Below are 21,196 nucleotides of genomic sequence, written 5' to 3'. Positions count from 1 at the left end.
GTCCCCAGAGCACATGTGAAGTTTTAGCTCAAAATACCATATAGATAATTTATGATAACATGTTAAAATTGACACTTTGTAGGTGTGAGCAAAAATGTGCTGTTTTGGGTGTGTTCCTTTAAAATGCCAATGAGCTGATGAAATTCAAACACTGATCACAATGATGGTATTTTGATGCACATAGAGACAGAGCGCAGCGCGTCATAACCTGAAAACCTCGCCCACCGAGGGGAAAACAATCCGTCCGTCTTATTGACTTTGTATTGCGAGAGGCTGCCTCCTTGTCGTTTCTGGCTTATAACAAAAAAACGAATAATGTCTAAAAGCTGCGGTGTGACAGGATGTACAGCTAACAAGCTAAAAAAAAACAGAAATAAGTTTTTATATGCTGTCGACCCCAAAAAACAAGAGTTTGGAAAACTTTTCATATACTATTAGTAGAACTGCTCCCACTAGAGGGAAACGTAATCGGCGATCCACTTTTTTCTCCTTAAAGGCTGAGTTTTATGGCTCGACAGCTTATATATAAAAAAGAGACTGAGCGCGGTTATGCAAATTTAAAAACCACGCCCACCGAGGGGGGAAACCATTGACTTTGTATTGAGAGAGGCCGCATCCTTGTCATTTCTTGCTTATAACAAAAAACAGAATAATGCCTAAAAGCTGATGTGTGACAATATGTACAGCTAACAAGCCAAAAAAACAAGAAATACGTTTTTATATGCTGTCGAGCCGTAAAACACAGCCTTTAAGGAGAAAAAAGTGGATCGCCGACTACTTTTCCCCCTAGTGGACGCAGTTCTACTAATAGGAGTACTATGAAAAGTTGCCTGTTTCCACTTTTGTGTCTTTAAACGATCGTTTTTTGGAGTCGACAGCTTATAAAAACTTATTTCTGGGTTTTTTGGCTTGTTAGCTGTACACCTTGTCACACATCAGCTTTTAGGCATTATTCTGTTTTTAAGTTTTATCTGTAAATAAGTTTTTATAAGCTGTTGACCCCAAACAACGAGCGTTGAAATACACAAAAGTGGAAACAGGCAACTTTCCATCATACTCCTATTAGTAGAACTGCGCCCACTAGAGGGAAACATAGTCGGCGATCCACTTTTTACTCCTTAAAGGCTGAGTTTTACAGCTCGACAGCTTATAAAAATGTATTTCTGGGTTTTTTGGCTTGTTAGCTGTACAACTTGTCACACAGCAACTTTTAGGCATTATTCTGCTTTTTGTTATAAGCCAGAAATGACAAGGAGGCGGTCTCTCGCAATACAAAGTCAATGGAGATGGTTGGATTGTTTTCCCCCTGGTGGGCGTGGTTTTTAAATTAGCATAACTGCACTCTGTCTCTATTCAAACTCAATTGTGCTGTCAATAATTTGTTCTCTCCTCTCTGCACTAAACTGGGTTGATCGTTTTCACATTTCTAGGTTGATAGAAGCACTGGGGACCCAATTATAGCACTTAAACATGGAAAAACTCAGATTTTAATGCTATATGGCCCCTTAAGATAAATTGTGACCCTATCTGTGAAATCCGGGTTAAAGTCTCTATAATCAATTTTTTTCATAGAAGCATTTGATTGCACTCATTTAATTCAGTTCTGACATGACCTTTGTCAATATTATAAATATCAAGGTATTTCCCATAACGTTTTTTTACATACGTAGTCGGATGATTGTACAAAACAGGAAATCACACATAAAGACTAATGGGTTTTCACAGACTAGGTAGGTCATTATTTCTCTTTGCATCATCACCCAGCTGCACAAATGACAAACAACCCTGTAAAACCCTAACCTTTTACTGAATTGTGATCTGTCAGTCCTCAACTCAGTTTCTTTGATACTGTATCATGGTGAGAAACGGTATCAGTAAGTCAAAAGACTGTGAGCATGTGATAAACTGGTTCCTGTTTTAGGATTGGTCAAACACAATCTCTCTAGGGTCCCTAGAGTCTGTCATCTCTCAGTAGTAATGTGACTGCGACCGCTGCATCAGACTCGAACATACCGGATCAAACATCTGACTCCTAAACAACATAACACAAAGTTTACTTTCATATCTGAGGATCACACGCTCATTTGGAGGGGTTACATTTTCTGTTCTTGTCTACGGGACTTTCTGCTTTCATTTTTATTCAGTCATTCCTGGAGTTATATCAAGTATCATGGTAAGTCGACGGAACAGACTGACACATACAGTGTTTAAGTTTTAACAAGTAAAATTGTTTTAAACAATTGTGTACACATACACACATCTATAGCTTTTATTTTAACGCAAATATGTGCGCACTTGTTAGTCTTTCTTCTTTTATAAAATCATATCGTGTATTTACCGATATGCCTTATTTCATTTACCTCAGGTTGCCACAAATTAATTTTCAATGAATGAAACTGGAGCAAATTTTATAACCTACATGTTGCAGACTTTCAAAAGTACTTTTATGTCTGAATGTTAGAGGAACTGGTTTAGCGGCTATTGCCTTAAGTATTGGTTTCATATCCGTTAACATGTTTTTTATAACTTGCTTATCATTTGCTTCTATGTCTTGCAGTTTACATTGATTTTGCTTTAGTAGGTGTTTTAGTTGCGATGACAAAAATTAAACTATTTTATACCTAACTTGACGCACACAATGTTTTTTAGCATTATAAATAATTGACTAAGATTTTCCAAAACGTTTTTATTTTTATCATCCCATCAGTCAGCTAAAGTAAAAATGTCTATTAACTTATAATTCACATATCTGACCTACATCTATTTCCTCTGTGCTCGTTTTCATCCTTTAGTATCAAAGTGCACAGGGTGCTGTTAAAGATAATATGATAATCTGAGTCATATACAGTCTGTTTAATACGCTGTCATTAAAAGCAAGTGATACAGATGCTCTCGGCCTTCATCCTTGCAGAGGAGTTTGGTGTCGAGTCTGTTTTACCCCAGTGCCTTTTTAACATTCTCATGTAAACTCAATGCACTGAAACCAGTAAAGCACTGTAAGGCAAATAGACTATTGATCAAAGGATTAATCCCTGCGTTATCTTTTTTTATTGCTCCATTGTCATTTTACTTCCACAGATCCATATCAATGGCTGTGAGGCTGGCCGTCAGGCTCTACTTGTTTATTGTTTTGGTTTTTCTCACCTCTCAAGCATCCCCCCACATTCAGTTCTTGTCAATTCTCGCATTCCTTTCATGTCTTTGCGTTTTTCCGGTTTCCTGGTTTGTCTTTCGGACAGATTTATGCATTCGGTCACACTTGGACAAAATTCCAGACTTGTTATGTTGACAAATAACTTGCAGGTAAAATTATATACAAAAATAACCTTGTGTGGGGACAAGTTTCTGTGAAAAAATCAAATGTTGCCTGATACCACTTTGCCGACTACTAATAAAACCAAGACACATGGGGATAAACTAAACAAATATGTTTGAAAAATGCTGAATGTTGAAGCACATACTTTTTTTCTTGAGGTGAGTAACCTCAGGGTGCTTCTCTCCGGTACTGTGGGAATGTCCATGAGCCTAAACTCTCAATGTTAAGCGCTTTCGAATATGAACACTGAAACATAGAACCTCTGAGACATTTACAAAAGTATTGGGTAATGCAATGCTTGAATTAAGTTAACTATTCAGTTAAGTTATCCACAAGTTGCTCTTATGAGTTTATTTCATAGACGTAAAGTATAAGGGTGAGACTGCAGTGTAAAACCTTTATGGTTTTTTTCTGATATTTTCTTTTTATAAGATTATGCCTCCAGCGAAAGCTCGTTGATTTTTTTTCAAATATAATTCGGTAACACTTTACAGTAAGGTTGACATAAGTTAATGCATTGAACTAACTTAACAAAGATTAATAAATGCTGAAAAATAAATAAAACTTATTGTAAAGTGTACCAATAAATCCTGATTTGAATCTCCTAATTTGATTTTTAGCTAACATTAATACAAATACATTATGGATAAGATTGATTGGCGTTTTGCAAATCAATTCGGCGCATCCCTAATTCAAGTCCCATCTGTGCTGTGGACGTGTGTGGAGTTTGCGTTCTCAATGTGTGTTTCCTCTGGGTTTTTCGGTTTCTCCCACAGCCCAAATTCTTGCAGATTAAGTGAACTGGAGATACTAAATTGCCCTTACTTTGGAGTCGGACGTTACTAAATATTGATTCTCACCATGAATATAGCCATAGAAGCTGGTGTTATATAAGAAAGTAGAAATCAGAAGAAGTAACTTTGATCTGTTTTTGTCCTTCTCTGCAGAGATTTGTTTTCCGGTTTATAACATGATTCTCCAGGGAACGCAGTGGAAAACTGAATGATGATAGGAAGACACTGGAAGGATGATTGGACTATCACATTTAATGTCTTGACATGGGATTGTTCTTATTATCTGCTGATTTGAAACCTAATCTATCTGACTGATCTGGAGACTTTTTCGTTTTTTTATTATACCAAGCGTGGATCTTCATAATGAATAGCAGTTTTTCTCAAGAGATTTAGGTTTTGGCGTCCTTTTATTTAATCAACACTCTTGAGCAATTTCTTTCTTTTCTTTTAACCAATTAAAGTTTTAGTATCTACCTAAAAAAGCTCAGTCTCAGACTGACTCATAGCCTCTAGTGAGGTGACTGGTGCTTCGAGCTGCAGCTATGGACATTAAGGCGAGGCATCATCCTTTCTTCCCAGCAACCTCACCATGCTGAGCAATGTCTTCGACGTAATGTACATAACACTGGAGCTGCTGATCGCCCTGCTTTCTGTCCTGGGCAACGTGCTGGTCTGCTGGGCAGTGGGACTCAATAGCAACCTCCAGAGCATCACCAACTTCTTTGTTGTTTCGCTGGCCGTGGCGGACATCGCAGTGGGAGTGCTGGCCATCCCTTTCTCCATCGTGATCAGCACTGGTTTTTGTGCCAATTTCTACGGCTGTCTGTTCATCGCCTGCTTTGTGTTAGTGCTGACCCAGAGCTCCATATTTAGTCTTTTGGCCATCGCCATCGACCGCTACATTGCCATCAAAATTCCACTAAGGTGAGTGAAGTGGGTTGGTTACTGGAGAACAGTGATAAATGGATGTTTGTAAACCTGTATGGCTTTATCTGTGTAATCTTTTGCAGATCTCAAAAATGTTTTTTAAGAAATTATAAAGATAGTTATAATAAAAAGTAGTTGTGTGTTGCCAACAAGAAGATTATGCAGTAAGTGAATAACTAATATATATTTCAATACTGGTTAATCTGTTTGATACACAGACCTATTATATGACTCTCTGGACTACTATTTTAAAACTTTCATGGTGCTTTTTTGTCATTTTGAAGCTTAAACCCCCCCAATCCTGTCTTTCATTAGGCGCATTTTTCATTGAATAGTAAAACAATAGACGAGTAAGTGATAACAGAAGTTTCAATATTAAGTAAACTATTTCTTTAAAGAAGACTGGCAGTTAGTCAGTGCGATTATCTTTGGAAATTGATCATATTTTAGGGCGGTTGCAGTGTCTCTAATGGTACTATGTATCTTAAAGCTGCTACCCAGTCTCACGAAATTTTGTGATATAGTCACGTAACTTTTTGATTCTTTTTTCGTGATATTGTCACGAATTTCTGTGTTTTTTCCTGATCGTATCACGAATTTCTGACAACTGTCATGTATTGGTTACTTAACTGCTTTTCCTATTTTGAAACCATTGTCGCTTCAGTTTAGGGTTAGATTTGATGTTTGCGTTAGGATGTCACTTAGGATGTCAGTATTGGTTTATACAATTTTTTCTGATTTTTTTAAATATTTTGTGATTTTTAAACCATTGTCGCCTGGAGTTAGGGTTAGAGTTGGGTTTGGGTAAGGATGTCATTTTATGTAAATCTAACCCTAAACTGAAGCGACAATGGTAAGAAAATAGGACAAAACAGTTGAGTGACCAATACGTGACAAATACACATGAACAGAAATTCTTGATACGATCACGAAAAAACGTAGAAATTCGTGACAATATCACGAAAGAAGAATAAAAAAATTACGCAACTATTAGATTTTATATACTATATGTTTCATGTCATCTCAGTTAAACTGTCTTGGCCTTCCACCTTTTCTTCTATCTGAACATTTACTGATATAACCAACTAGCAGTTTTTGCTGGTGAGAGGCCTGGCTGTGTTGGTCCATCAAACCATCTTTAACTAGCATAAACCAGCTTCAGCCGGCATGGAAGTTCATGCTGATCTAACGTGATCTTTTCAGCGGGGAATTAACCATACAGTTCCCATTTGTCGGGACAAGCAAACCGTTAATCACAGCCAGCTTAGTAACATGACATGAACTTATGAACCCAGCAATAGGACACATCGTGTCCTTCCATTAAACATTTAATTCTTGGCTGTTTGCGGTGAAAAAGAGATTTTATTTTTGTGCTCTCTTTGACCATAACCCGTCCCAAATCTGATTTACCTTTTCTGATAGTTTTTGCAGACCTCAATATGTTTTTAGCAAATCACAAATAATTTATCGAAGGTTCGTTTTTTATTAAAACTTTCAAACTTTTTTGAATCATTAAAGGTCAGTTAGCATTATGCAATTATGTAGCGGTTAATATGCTAATGAAAGATATCATCTTAAAAGTCTCTTTAAAGTAGCGGACAGTTCGGCTTATTAATAGCACAGCATGTGAAAGTGTCTGCGCATCTCCATGTCCTGTCTGGTCTGTCCCGGAGGCAGGTTTTGGATGGGTGGTGGTGGTGGGGTTGTTTTCTCTGTGCGCATCACTGAACTTTCACATCTGGAGAATGAGAGAGAGAGAGAGAAATAGAGGCCAAGGAACTCAGCTGTTCTCCCACACTGGCCAAAAAAACCGCTCTGAAAATAGATTTGTGTTCCAAACAGTGACATTTCCGAGCACATTCTTTCTTTTTTAATTGCTCCAATGAGAGTGTTTGCGGGAAACACTTTGAATGGATGCTAGATCTTCAGCACTGTGGTTGTGGTAGGGCTGCTATGTTCATGTTGAGTCTGAATTTCACGATTGTGAAATGCCAACTCGGAGATTCGAAAATCTAATTCTTTTCTGTGGCAAAAATCCATTTAAGTATGAATTAGCTGTTAATCACAGCAAAATATTAAAACTTTCTATTTATTTACATTTGTTCCTCTGCAAAATTTCAATAAAGCACACCATATGGCAGTGGTTCCCAAACTGGGGGGTGAAAGATGATGCCAGAACCCCTAGTTTTATGACATTTTATAAAATATATTACTTTATTATAAATTCTGTGTAATTAAACCTCCAAAACATAAAGCTACCAACCAACAGTTGTTTTTGTCATGAATTTACATTGCTAGGGACGCAAAGGGATGCACCCTACACAAAGGGGGATGCACTGCAAAAAGTTGGAGAACTGCTAGTCAGCAAAAAAATGTTTAAAAAATGATCTTTGTCTGCATGTATTGTTTCATAAAGAACCTTCGAAGTCCACCGACTGCATAATTGTAGGAAAATAGTTAATTTAAGAACTTTTGACCAGTAGCCGCAAAATTCAAAATATATGTTGGGAGTGTCATGTGAACCTATGTGCATCATGTGTCATGTCAAAATACGTGCCTGCTGCACACGCGTCGAAAGGTTTTATGATAAAAGAGATGCTCACGTTCACAAAATACTCACTAGAGACACTAACTTAAAGTGCACCTATTTTATTGCTAAAAAATAACGTAATTTTGTGTATTTGGTAAAATACAATGTGTTTGCGTGGTTTATGTTTAAAAAAACCCACATTATTTTCCCCATACCGTACATTTTTGTAGCTCCAGATTTCACTCTCTTCCTAAAACGCACAGATTTTTACAAATTCATTGATTTGAAATACTCTGTGTCCCTGATTGGCCAGCTAATCTGTACGTTGTGATTTGACTGAATACCTCTGCCATCAGCCGGAAATGTGACACTCCTTAGCATGTTTGTAAGATTCGGTCACAATGCAATGCTAACAGGAGTTAACCTACAGGCTGTGAGTCAAAGCGGGAGGAATTAAGATAACGTCGGTCTTCACTACATCACCAATCCCAGGAAGTAAACTGTTGCCTACAATCTGTGTGTTTGTTGTAGTTCAGGAAAACAGATTTATGTTGGAGACGATAACTTTGCGTCATTGTTTACTTTGGGGTTTGTATCTTTTGCATATCTTAAACACAGCCCAGTCTCACGAAATTTCGTTATATAGTCACATATTTTTTTGATTCTTTTTTCGTGCTATTATCACGAAATTTCGTGTTTTTTCGTGATCGTATAACGAATTCCTGTTTTCTAACCAAACCCAACTCTAACCCTAACGCCAGGCGACATATAAAAAATAAATCAGATAAAATAGTAAAAATCAATATATAAAGTGACATTCTAATGCAAGCACCAAATCTAACCCTAAACCGAAGCGACAATGGTTAAAAAATAGGAAAAAACTGTCGAGTAACCAATACGTGATAATCACACGAAAACAGGAATTCGTTATACGATCACGAAAAACACGAAATTTCGTGATAATAGCACGAAAAAAGAATAAAAAAATACGTGACTATATCACGAAACTTTGTGAGACTGGGTAGCGTAAACATGTACTAACACACACTTACACACAAAGGAAATGTAAATAGTGAATCGGACCATAGGTGCTCTTTAACACTAAACTCTGATTACACATGAGATTAAGCGAGTATCTGGCAAACGTGAGCGTCTCTTTTATCATAAACCCCTTTGAAGTGTCTGCAGTAGGCACGTATTTTGACGTACATGGGTTCACATGACGCGCCAAACACATATTTTGACATGACGAGCCACATCCATGACGGGCTAAGCATTGTGTGCCCTCGAAAAAGAAGTCACTGGTCACCACTGCTTTTGATTTAAAAGAACAAAAACATGTATTTTTTTAGAGTTTATGATAAAATCAGGGGCGTCGGACTGGGGTAAAACCAGTACTGATTACCAGGGCCCAAAGGAAGAGAGGGCCCTTGAAAGTCTGGAATATATTATGGGGGTGGGGCATGGGGGCCCACCAGGACTGCCTATGCATAGGGCCCGAGATTTTGTGCAACGCCCCTGGATAAAATACAAGGAATATATAAAAAGATCAAATGGAACATCTGCTAAATGCCACCTCAATTAAAAATGTCAGAAATACAGGTTTGTTGGCAGAATCCATTAAACATCACAACAATTTTTCAGCAAAGTCCTCTAAGTGCACAGAATGTATGTTACGGTGCAAGAGATTTTTACCCGGTTAAAAGAGGTTTACTGAATATATTTGGATATTGCCCTTAGTTAGTTAGATATGGTCTTCATATGTAACTACCTTGAACATTTGATGGCACCTTTACTGTTGATAGGTGAAACAACTCAGCTTAAAGGACAAGTTCGGTATTCTACACTCAAAGCCCTGTTTTCAGATTGTTTATGAAGAAATGGAATGGTTTTTACTGAAATTTGGACATATGATGCTGGCCCGATAATTTTTTTGTGTTTGTTGTTTTAACCCCCACCTCTACAATGGCTTTATAGGTGCACTGGAACAATCCTTCCTCAAATGTATTAAACTTTCGTTTACAAAGACGTGAATCTCACCGAGTGGTCAGGGGTGCTCACCGATATGCCCACACAAAAATCGCTGCAAAAGATGCTTTCCAACAGGTTTTATCGTAGTTTTTGTCCAACTCCATTGACTTGTATTAGATGTGCTGTGAGGTACGGTATTACTCCGCGCCGGGAACTTTGTTTGTATTCTTGCAATTGGCAAAGGTGGATTATCGCCACCAACTGGGCTGGAGTGTCTATTATTCAAGCTCTCAACGGAAGAATATACGGGTGTGAGGCGTTTGGAAAAATAGGTCCACAAGTTTACAACGAATGCTAAAACACCTGTTGGAAAGCATCTTTTGCAGCGATTTTTGTGTGAGCACACCAGTGAACACCCCTGACCACTCGGCGAGCTCCACGTCTTTGTAAACGAACGTTTAAATGCATTTTAGTAAGGATTGTTCCAGTGCACCTGTGGACCCATTGTAGAGGTAGTGTGTGATACAACAGAAACCGAAAATTCTCTGGCCAGCATCACAGTCTAAATTTCAGTCAAAACCGTTCTATTTCATCATAAACAATCTGAAAACAGGGCTTTAAGTGTCAAATACCGAACTTTTCTTTTAAGATCTTAAGCATCATATGACTCTGGTAAAACTATGGGACTAAAACTATTGAGGAGGTGTTTACTCATGGTATGTGACCCAGTCTGTTAAACCCAGGTAAAGTTGTTTGACACTTTTTTCTACATAAAATCATCCTATATTACGTATATATCATTTTGTGAAAATATAAGCTTGATATTTTTAATATTGACTAAGTAAAGTCATGTCAAAGTTTCAATTAATGTGAAATCCAACTCTGACGCTCCTAACTTGACGGGATTTCACAAACAGAGTCACAACTATGGTGATTTTTACATGATAAACACCATAAATGTTGGAACCCTTAGATGTGTAATCTAGACAAACACAAAAATGTTGGCTGGAGAGTTTTAAAAATATATATATATTTTTCTCTTTTTTCAGATACAACAGTCTAGTAACAGGACAGCGTGCCAAAGGCATTATTGCATTGTGCTGGGTTCTGTCGATCATCATCGGCCTGACGCCCATGCTAGGCTGGCACAAAACCCGCTCAGGAGAGCCCCTCAACAGCACCTGTCATCCCGGCATGATGGAGTGTTTGTTCGAGGAGGTTGTGGTCATGGACTACATGGTTTACTTCAACTTCTTTGCCTGCGTGCTGGTGCCTCTGCTTCTCATGCTGGCCATCTACCTGCGGATCTTCATGGCTGCGCGCCACCAACTCAAATGCATCGAGTCCAAAGCCGTGCCGTGTGAGCTCAAGTCTCGCTCCACCCTGCAAAAAGAAGTCCATGCAGCCAAGTCACTGGCCATCATTGTCGGCCTGTTCGCCGTGTGCTGGCTGCCACTTCACATCATCAACTGTTTCACTTTGTTTTGTCCGCAGTGTGAACGGCCGCCGCTTATCATCATGTACCTGGCTATAATCCTCTCGCACGCGAACTCGGTCGTGAACCCCTTTATCTACGCCTACCGCATTCGAGAGTTTCGATATACATTTAGAAAGATTGTCCGCTATCATGTTTTGGGCAGACGGGAGCCGCTTTCTTGCAACGGGAGCACCCGTACCTCGACCCGAGCGAGCTTGGCGGACTCGCTCAGAATTAAAGTCAACGGCCTGGTGCGTGACCTCTACATAGAGCAGAGCAGCAGCACGAGCAGCTGTGAAAGTGCAGAGCCCGGGCACACGCACAGACCTACTGCCACAGAAAACTCGATTTTGGACAACCAGGAACTCACAAACACCCACAAGCCTGTACTAAGGCATCTAGAGTCTCCACTTACAGGGAACGATCAGGGCAGGAAGCATGCCATACTTGATATTACAAAGGGGAAGGGTCTGCCCTCTCCTCTTCACATCAAATCGACTCTGTATCTACAAACAGGCCACTGCACTGAGCTCACAGAGGTTTCCTGATAGCCGGTACTTTATCGATTGAGGGATTCTGAACGTATTTATTTGCTACATTTTAAAGACAAAAGTACCTGCAAGACACTATAATGATGGTGTGAGCCATGTAGCAGCTCCAATGTAAGTGTGCACATTTTGATATTGTAATGGTTGTAACAGTGATGTAAAACATGTAAATGATCAAGGTGTTATATCAAACATTTCTTTATATTAAATTCTAAATATGAAAAAATTATGAATACAGATTTTCTTTTGATAGTTGGAAAGATTACATGCAAAATTGCATTATGTCTATGTTTCCCACCGGATCGGTAAACATTCGCGGTGTATAGGCAAGCATGTATGGAGAGCGTTTGCAAAACATCTGTATAATGCAAGTTCAACAAGTTCACATTATTTGAAATACATTTATGAGCAAAACATCTTCAAAAAGCTTGTTTTACTGTTGATGTGTCTTATTTAATTTCATCCACATTGTTTTTATGCTCTTTCTGGTCCATGAAATATGGGTTAAAGACAGAGAAAAGGCCATCACGCTTCGTATGTTTCGCTAATGTTGATGGGGATTCACTCTGTACAAAAGAAAGCGAATGACAGCATGGTGCAAAAGTGTTTCCATACCATATAAGCATACAGTATAATCTTTTTTTCTTTTTTTTTGAAAATATGCTCATTTTTCAGCTTCCCTAGTGTTAAACATTTGATTCTTACCATTTTGGAATCCATTCAGCTGATCTCTGGGTCTGGCGCTACCACTTTTAGCATAGCTTAGCACAATCCATTGAATCTAATTAGACCATTAGCATTGTGCTAAAAAATAACCAAAGAGTTTCAATATTTTTCCTATTTAAAACTTGACTCTTCTATAGTTACATTGTGTACTAAGACCGATGGAAAATGAAAAGTTGTGATTTTCTAGGCAGATATGGCTAGGACTATACTCTCATTCTGCCGTAATAATCAGTGACTTTGCTGATGTAACATGGCTGCAGCAGATGCAATGATATTACGCACTGCCCGAAAATAGTCCCCTTATTTACTTTCAATGGCAGGTGACTATTTTCGGGCAATGAGTTATATTTTCAAAAAAAGTGGAATGTCCCTTTAAACATGCTCATGTGGTTTGAAAAATGTGTGTGTTGAAAAAATGACACCATTTAAGATAAGTGTGACTGCTCAAACCTACGGAGGGCCGAGAGAGGCCATGCACTGTTGTTGTTTTTGCTTGCTTGTTTTCTCGTGATCACGACTTAATTTTCTCGTCATCTCGAGATAACAAAAGTTGTTTTCTCGTGATCTCGGCATAACAAAAGTTGTATTCTTGAGATGTGATTAAAGCTTACGTGTACTCGATAGAACATATTGTTTTGTTTTGTAAACAGCAAAAGCATATTTTGCTAAATTAGCATGGATGAACAAATGAGATTCGCTCAAGCTGAAATAGATTTGTCAATATTTACAATTTTACAGTGGTGAATTTAGGGACCGTCTTTAAGTTACTCAATAATATACACGTTTCTACTTTTAACAGCATGTAAATGGAATGACTGAAAGTCAACAAACAGTCACAAAACCAACGTGTTTATGTGGTTGTCAGCTATAATGCACACTTTTTAGATTTTTGATATTTATTTACATAAACTGTTAAATACTATTGAAGATAGAAACGTGTACAGTATTACTTTAGCAATAGTCCCTAAATTCACGAACACGAACCATCCAACTTTCTTTATTTATCGGCTAACACATTAGCTACACGTGTGGTAACAGCGAAGACCCCAACTTATGCATTAGCAGTCCACTTCAAAATACACTAAATATTATGGACAGGAAATTACATTATGACATTTGGATAATCATGTCAGGAGATCGTGAGAAAATTAAGTCGAGAAAATAACTTTTGTTATCTCGCGATAACGAGAAATTAAGTCATGATCACAAGAAAATAACTTTTGTTATCTCGAGATCACGAGAAAACAACTTTTGTTGTCTCGTGAAAACGAGGAATTGGGTCGTGATCGGAGAGAACAGGCAAGCAAAAATGGTGGTAGTGCATGTCCTCTCTCGACTTCCGTACAAACCTGTTAACATGGGTGCAGAAAAAACGCTCAGCTTATGAAGCAGACATAAACTTTCACACTGTTTTCACAGTGTGAGCAGTTACTGTAAGTCTGTTAGTAAACTTTACATGTACATGTACATGCATGTACAAATTATCAGATTTGATTTGTTTAGTGATACATAGTGTGGTTCACGTGGTTGGCACATGTTTATCAGTGCTATGTAATGACATAACTTTAAGTGTTACACAAGCTGCATGATGGGATGGTATTGTTTTCTATGGAAATCTAGAATTGTGTCTAATTTAAAGGGGACATATCATGAAAATCTGACTCTTTTTCATGTTTAATTGCTATAATTGGGTCCCAGTGCTTCTTTCAACCTAGACAATGTGAAAAAGATCAACCAAGTAAACCATTCTCTGCAAGGATGTGGAAAAATAGGTAATTGAAATTTGCCTCCTTCTGATGTCAGAAGGGGATAATACCGCCCCTTAATATGTACTATCCAACCACGGCACTGCATTAAGTGCAGAGATCAGCTCATTTGCATTTAAAAGGAGATTTAAACTGCACATTTTTGTTAACACCTACAAAGTGGCAATTTTATCATGCTGTAATAAATGATCTTAAATTATTTATGTTAAAAAGTCTTGTGAAATGTCCCCTTAATTTAAATATAATGCAAAATGTCTGATATTAAACTACCCAGTCAATGTTGAAAAATAATTTATTTAAATCCATTGCTTGTGTTTTTGTGCTATGCCTATCTGTCAAAATGTACATCTGTAGAGATCTGGTCATTCATTAGTGGCACAGAAACAGCAATGAAGAAAGACATTTTTATCGAACACATGAATAAATGGCAATTACTCAGCCGTATGGAGGGTTGCCAGTTTTATAATTGCATTACGTCTTTAAAGATAATACAGTTTGTGTTATAAATGAGGATGGTCATGTAACATTCGATTAAGGCCTGATTATAATCTGTCATACCAAACAAGTGTTATTTGTCATGACTGAGTGTCTACTGGGTCTCAGGAGAATCCAGACTACTGTAAATTAAAGCCAGGGAAAAACTCATTATGTGGGTCTTTGAACTTTTCTTTTGGCAGTTCATTTCCTTGTTATGCATACACTTGAATGAATCTTAGATTAAGTAAATATAACCAAGGACTTACACAACTGCTTTTTTTGTTTGTTTTAAGTTTCAAGAACACATAATGACTAATTAATTTTGATCCTTTTCAGTAAGCACATGAGTCGAGTTTAGTTGAGTTGAATTCATGCATTATTCTGAAAAAGAAGAAAATGTGGTTCATATCTTTTCCCCTCTTAAGATGGGCAGTTCATTATGTTTTGTAAGTGTACTTGTGAGGAGTTTATACAGTGAAATTAAATAACAATAAGCATTAAAGAGGAATTATGCACTTTATGACATTTACATACATCACATAAAGCAGGAGATTAGGCACATAGTATATTGAACAATTTAATCTCATGTTAATTTAGGGATTGCAAAGAACATTAAAAATAAAAAACTATAATTAAAAATTAATGCATGAATTCAACTCTTAAAGGGACATTTAATTTTTTTTTTAAATATGCTCATTTTCCAGCTCCTCTAGAGTTAAACATTTGATTTTTTCCATTTTGGAATCCATTCAGCTGATCTCCGGGTCTGGCGGTACCACTTTTAGCTTTTAGCATCACACTCAAAAATAACCAAAGTGTTTCGATATTTTTCCTATTTTAAACTCTTCTGTAGTTACATTGTGTACTAAGACTGACAGAAAATGTAAAGTTGCGATTTTCTAGGCAGATATGGCTAGGAACTATACTCTCATTCTGCCATAATAATTAAGGACTTTGCTGCCGTATATGGCAGGAGGCCCAATGATATTACGCAGTGCCCGAAAATAGTCCCCTGCTATTGAAAGTTACCAAGGGGACTATTTTCAGGCGCTGCATATATATAATTAAACTGTTTGGTTATTTTTTAGCGCAATGCTAATTGTCTAATCAGATTCAATGGATTATGCTAAGCTATGCTAAAAATGATACAGCCAGACCTGGAGATCAGCTTAACTCTAGTTTTACCCTACACTGTAAAAAATAACACGCTGAATTTACTAAAATATATAGTGCATCATTTTTGCATCCCTCTTTTTCATCAAGTTTCACATGGAATTTTAAGCAATTGCTTTAACATTTTTTAAGCTTAAACTGCTTAAAATTCCATGTAATACTTATTTTAAAAATTGCAATTGCTTAAAATGCTTATAATTCCATGTGAAACTTACTTTAAAAAGTAGGTGCCAAAATTTTGCACTATATATTAATTTTTTTTAGTAAATCCAGCGTATTGTTTTTTTCAGTGTAGGGGAGCTGGAAAATGAGCATATTTTCCAAAAAAGTGGAGTGTCCCTTTAATGCTTCATTTACATCCATGGACCATTTACAGTTTTCTACCCATCATTGTGTTATAAAGAGACCAACTCAGAAGTTGGGTTAAATTAACACAGAAAATGTTTATATTTAACCCACAATGTATTAAAAGTTCGTCCATTTTTGTCCCAATGCTGGGTTGAAAATAACCCAGAATTTTTTAGGCTGTTATTTTCTATTGCTTTATTAATTTACAAAACTGAATCCCACATGTTTTTGTATGGTTAAAAATATATTTTATATAACTCTGTGTACTGTACTACCTGCCTGCCATGACTTGATCAAAGCTTGACACATTTATATTGCAACTCAAGTGTGATGCATAGCGTAAAGAAAGAGGCTGCAATGCGATGACGGCTTTTCCCAAAGTTAAAGCGTTGCAGGCAAAGAGAAATGAAGTGGCTATCCCGAGAGAACCCTCCTTATGGGTTGTTTTTGCTCTATCACACGCTGAAGGGTCTTACGAATCCTAACATTGTATTTTTCCCAGACTTTCCTCAAGTCCCGAAAGATCCCAGGTTACGAAGGGTGCACTAGCAGCCCCCAGGGACCTTTTAAGATATCTGGAGTATTTTAGGCTAGCATTCTTCTAAAGTGAGCTCAGCGTATGATATAGTGATACCAGAGTGTGTCAAACCCAAAAATGCTGCTATAGATAAAAGATCAAGGATGGTTGTGCTTTAAAATAATTGTTTAAGGCGTTGAAAAACTGTTGAGCATTAGGTAAATAAAAAACCTTCAGTGCATCATCATTGACACAGTTGGTGACGTGAACCGTAAGTGTGCGTGTCACCGTTTATATTTGCTCTATATACCCTTCGATGGGCATAGTGTGAAAGTGATGTTTGTTTCATGGTGAAAGAGTTAAATAAACGCATGTAGAAACATGGTGCGCCACACATTTGGCTTTTATTGAGGGTGAAAAAGCTCAGCAAACAAGCTGATTGGTTTAATCTTTGACATGAAGGTTGTAGAGGGCTTCATATCACATCTAAAGTTGGGAAAAATATCTGTTGATGAAGCTGATGATGTTTACACACTGATAACATTTTTTTTCTGAGAAGGCGATGCGGTCGTGCTGCATTCTGGGGACTGGAGAAAAACTAATGGCTGAAATCTGAGGCTTATGTCTGCCCAGGGATGTGTTGTCATGGAGTTGGTGTCTGTTTCGTAAGACCTGTTACTACCCAGATTTACTGGATCTAACATAATATTATAAAATACAAGGGACTGTGTCATACCAATTCATCAGACTTGGTCTTTACAAAAGTTATCAATGTATATTAGTGATAAAAAATATTGTACTTCATTTTATACTAAAAGAGAAAGTAGCCTAATTAGACATTTAAATCTAAGATAAAATCTGAAAATGCTCAAAACCAGTAAGAGAACAATTTATAATGTACATGAGATGACTTATCTCCAAAACCATTTACATTAGAGCTTCAAAAATGATTTGTTCATTACACTCATTTACATCTTTTTTTAGATCATTCACTGAAAAAAATTATTTAATCAATTTACTACATTTTTTTAAGGTAAGCGGTCGCAAAAAAAAGTGTTTTGTTTTGTATTTCTATTTTTTTATGTAGCTTAAATAAATTGATTGCGACCACTTACCTGAAAAAATTTTGTAAATTGAATTAATAATTTTTTTTCAATGTTCAGACTTCTTGTCAGATGGTATAAATCATCTGCGGTGGACTTATTTTGCCTTTGTAAGAAAACCATGACCAGTAAATGACCATTAGTCAACGTGGTTTTATTGTAGATCAAATGAACTGGACTTGAGATATTTGGGAACAAAACATTCAAATGGCCATCAGCTTTGCTTCTACAATAGACATTTAAATACAAAGTGGCCTGTTATCTTTTTTAAGACAAGAGTTTTGTGATGGGCATTTTTTTTCAAGTTGGTAGAGAAAATACATTATGTGTGTTTAAAATCATGATATAAAGTACATTTATTCAACAAAAGATGAGAACCTGTCTATCTGTGTACAGACTCCATGGAGACAAATAAGACCAGACTGCTTTATAAACAAGAGCCTTTCTCTCCTTTCAGGGGTGAAAGAGAGAGAGAATACGAGACATGAGTATAGAGTAAAAAAGATAGCCTGGGTAATATGTTTGATGTTTATATAATACGAATTCTATGCCAGTAATGGAGTTCATTCATAGTTCAGTTTTGGCACAGCAGAATAAAGTGCCAAGTGCTATACTGTGAGTCTCTTAATAGTCTGCTTATTTCATTCACTGCAATGAAAGAACAATATAGCGTTCCTCATAAACCGGGGCTTTGTCTCTAGGTATGGCTGTAGTCAACAACATTATCCGGCCTTTTATTTTGGCACTGTCTGAACAGACCACGTCCATTACTGCTGCTGTGAGAATCCTGTTGAAATCTTATCAGAAAAGTCAATGTTATTCGCATTGAGATGTTTGTTACTGTGATATTGGATGGTAAGTGCAGGATAATTGTTTTATATTCAGTTTAGTGCAGATTTTGTTTGACCTTTCATTTGTAGAATTAGTGAATTAATGTTTTGTAAAACACTGTTCTTTCAAGGTTAAATTGTCTCTTAATTTTAAAGTAGCTATAATCACAAGACTTACATTTCCAAATTTTTTGCAATATTTAAAATTTTACTACGATTTACTATAATACGTTTCTCACAGAGGGAAAAGAACAGCTATTGAACCTAGACTGCAGTATTATATACTTTATCCATTGTCTAAAAGAAAAATGCGGTCTGGATCTGGAAGGTAAATGAAAGTCTTTATCTATTGGATTATTGTGTTTTTTATACATTTCGGTATAAATAATATTCAAATTGTAATGGTAAATTATATTTTAACATATTTTGAGGAATTGTATTTATCCAGAACTCATGATGCTATGATGTTGTAAATGGTTGTCAGGATGTTCTGGGTGGTTGTTAGCATCACTTCAGAGGTCACATCGTCAAACGGTAGGTTACATGTCTAATGCACAGATAATTCGAAATCATTCTGATTGGTCTGTAGATACTGTGGATTTAATGGATAGGGATGGTAAGCTGATGAACCTGACAGAGAGAGTGCAGAGCATTGATCTTGTCAGCAGTGTGCTGAAGGAGAGAGAGACTTATATTCCAGTAAGAGTGTCACGTGAGTTTTCCCTCATACCTCTTCACGTTCATCAGATATAAAGGAATCAAGTCAAATGAATAAAGACAGTCCAGATGATTTTTATCTTTTGCAGGTGAAGGAATGGAAGGACCTAAGTATTCTGCAGTGTTTGACTATGGGACCTCTCACCCTGAGCTCGCAGGCAATACATTTATCATTGATTATGTAACATTTTTTAGCTATTATGAAAAATTGGCATTGTGAAAGTATCTTTCAGGACATTCCAAAGAACTGCATTGCTTTTGCATTTCTGTGTTTTTTATGAAAAGGAAGTTTTCAAGCGAATAAGTGTTATGTGATATATTACACACAACGCTTTTATTTGTTAGTTGTTGTAACTCTCTATTTAAGTTATTTGGTTGCCTCAAATTTTTGAGTTATATTAGTTGACAATTTTTACACAACTTTTTTGAGTCAACTAATATTTTAAAGTTGAATGAACTCAAAATTTTAAGGCAACCAGGTAAATTATTTTTTTTAAGTTGAACCAACAAATCTTACAAATAATCAAAATGTTACAATGTATTTATTATAGTATTAACTTTCTTTCTGCTTCTTTAGAGGTCCTTAGAAAGTTGTCAAATCGTGACAAAAGGGGCGTGGCATCAAAAAAGGGAGGAGTCAGTCAAAACCGCATCAAAGCTGCTGTCAGGAAGAGTATGGCAATACCTCGAAGCTGATTTTATACTTTTATACTCGCTTTGTTTTACAATATTAAAAACAGTTATACAATTAATTTTAGTATTTATCTGTTGGAGTGGCCACAGTTACACTAGCAACAACAATCACCACAATACCCTGTGAATTTAAAGAGCACCTATTGTCCGATTCACGTTTTACATTTCCTTTGGTGTGTAGGTGTGTATTAGTACATGTTAACGATATACAAAAGGTACAAACCCCAAAGTAAACAATGATGCAGGTTACCGTCTCCAACGTAAATCTCTTTTCTTAGAGTACAACAAACACACGGATTGTAGGCAGTTTACTTCCTGGGATTGGTGATGTAGACCAGTGGTTCTCAAACTTTTTCAGCGTGTGGCCCCCTTGTGTACGGCGCATTCCTCCGTGGCCCCCCAAAGAAAATTTATGACAAAAAACTGTTCTAAAACTCAACTTTTAATTAAACAAAACAAATTGAATGATACAAAGTAGTGCTGTTGGTTAGTAGCCATATTTTTTTAGGTTTAATTCCACAGAATTTATGATAAATTAATTTATTTTATAAAATGTCATAAAACTGGGGCCCCCTGGCACCATCTCGCGGACCCCCTGGGGGCCCCGGCCCCCAGTTTGAGAACCGCTGATGTAGACAATACCGACATTATCATAATTTTCCCCACTACGGACTTAGCCTGTAAGTTGACTCCTGTTGGCATTGCATTGTGAGCGAATCTTTCAAACATGGTAAGGAGCGTCACATTTCCGGCTGACCTCAGAGTTATTCAGGCCAATCACAACGTACAGATTTGCTGGCCAATCAGGGACACAGAGCTTTTTAAATCTGTGCGTTTTTTAAAAAGAGAGTGAAATCTGGAGCTACAAAAATGTACGGTATGTGGAAAACATGTGTTTTTAAACCATAAACCATGCAAACACATACCAAATACACAAAATAATGTTGATTTTAGCAATGAAATAGGTGCTCTTTAAATAGATCCTTGAATAGAATTCTGAACTGAACTTTATGTTCAATTGAACATTTTTAGGATTGGACTTTTTACAAATAAGCTAATAAAATATTTTAAATCACTTTTTTTGTCTAATAATTTAGGTCTGTGGCAACTAGTTATGTATTAATATTAGGGACATACAGCCGGTTGTTATCGTAAAATAACCCCCTCAGGGTAACACAAGACCATCACCGGTCTATCTCTGTCCCCATCAGTATAATGAAACGTCATTTCAAATATCTTTCTGTCGGGTTGTGGCAGCAACTGCCTAAATCTCGTGAAATCCC

At 36.9% G+C, this 21,196-nt stretch overlaps 2 protein-coding genes across 2 annotated transcripts; both read left to right on the top strand.

Annotated features, from left to right (window-relative positions):
* The first annotated feature begins 1,320 nt into the window (after positions 1 to 1,320).
* On the top strand, positions 1,321 to 14,743 carry adora2aa (adenosine A2a receptor a). The gene is made up of 3 exons (XM_055168017.2): positions 1,321 to 2,173; positions 4,264 to 5,034; positions 10,588 to 14,743. Exons 2-3 carry the CDS (start codon positions 4,700 to 4,702, stop codon positions 11,561 to 11,563), a joined length of 1,311 nt encoding a protein of 436 aa, XP_055023992.2. The 5' UTR covers positions 1,321 to 2,173; positions 4,264 to 4,699; the 3' UTR covers positions 11,564 to 14,743.
* A 3,109-nt stretch (positions 14,744 to 17,852) lies between these two features.
* LOC129414107 (uncharacterized protein CXorf65 homolog) lies at positions 17,853 to 21,072 on the top strand. Its single transcript, XM_055168018.2, has 5 exons — positions 17,853 to 18,528; positions 18,745 to 18,831; positions 19,093 to 19,215; positions 19,310 to 19,378; positions 19,798 to 21,072. Exons 1-5 carry the CDS (start codon positions 18,504 to 18,506, stop codon positions 19,914 to 19,916), a joined length of 423 nt encoding a protein of 140 aa, XP_055023993.2. The 5' UTR covers positions 17,853 to 18,503; the 3' UTR covers positions 19,917 to 21,072.
* Positions 21,073 to 21,196: the final 124 nt, after the last annotated feature.

Source organism: Misgurnus anguillicaudatus, chromosome 5 (assembly GCF_027580225.2).
Source record: "Misgurnus anguillicaudatus chromosome 5, ASM2758022v2, whole genome shotgun sequence".
Lineage (NCBI taxonomy): Eukaryota > Metazoa > Chordata > Actinopteri > Cypriniformes > Cobitidae > Misgurnus > Misgurnus anguillicaudatus.
The sequence above is the reverse complement of the archived record's forward strand: the minus strand, read 5'-3'. Positions and strand labels throughout refer to the sequence as shown.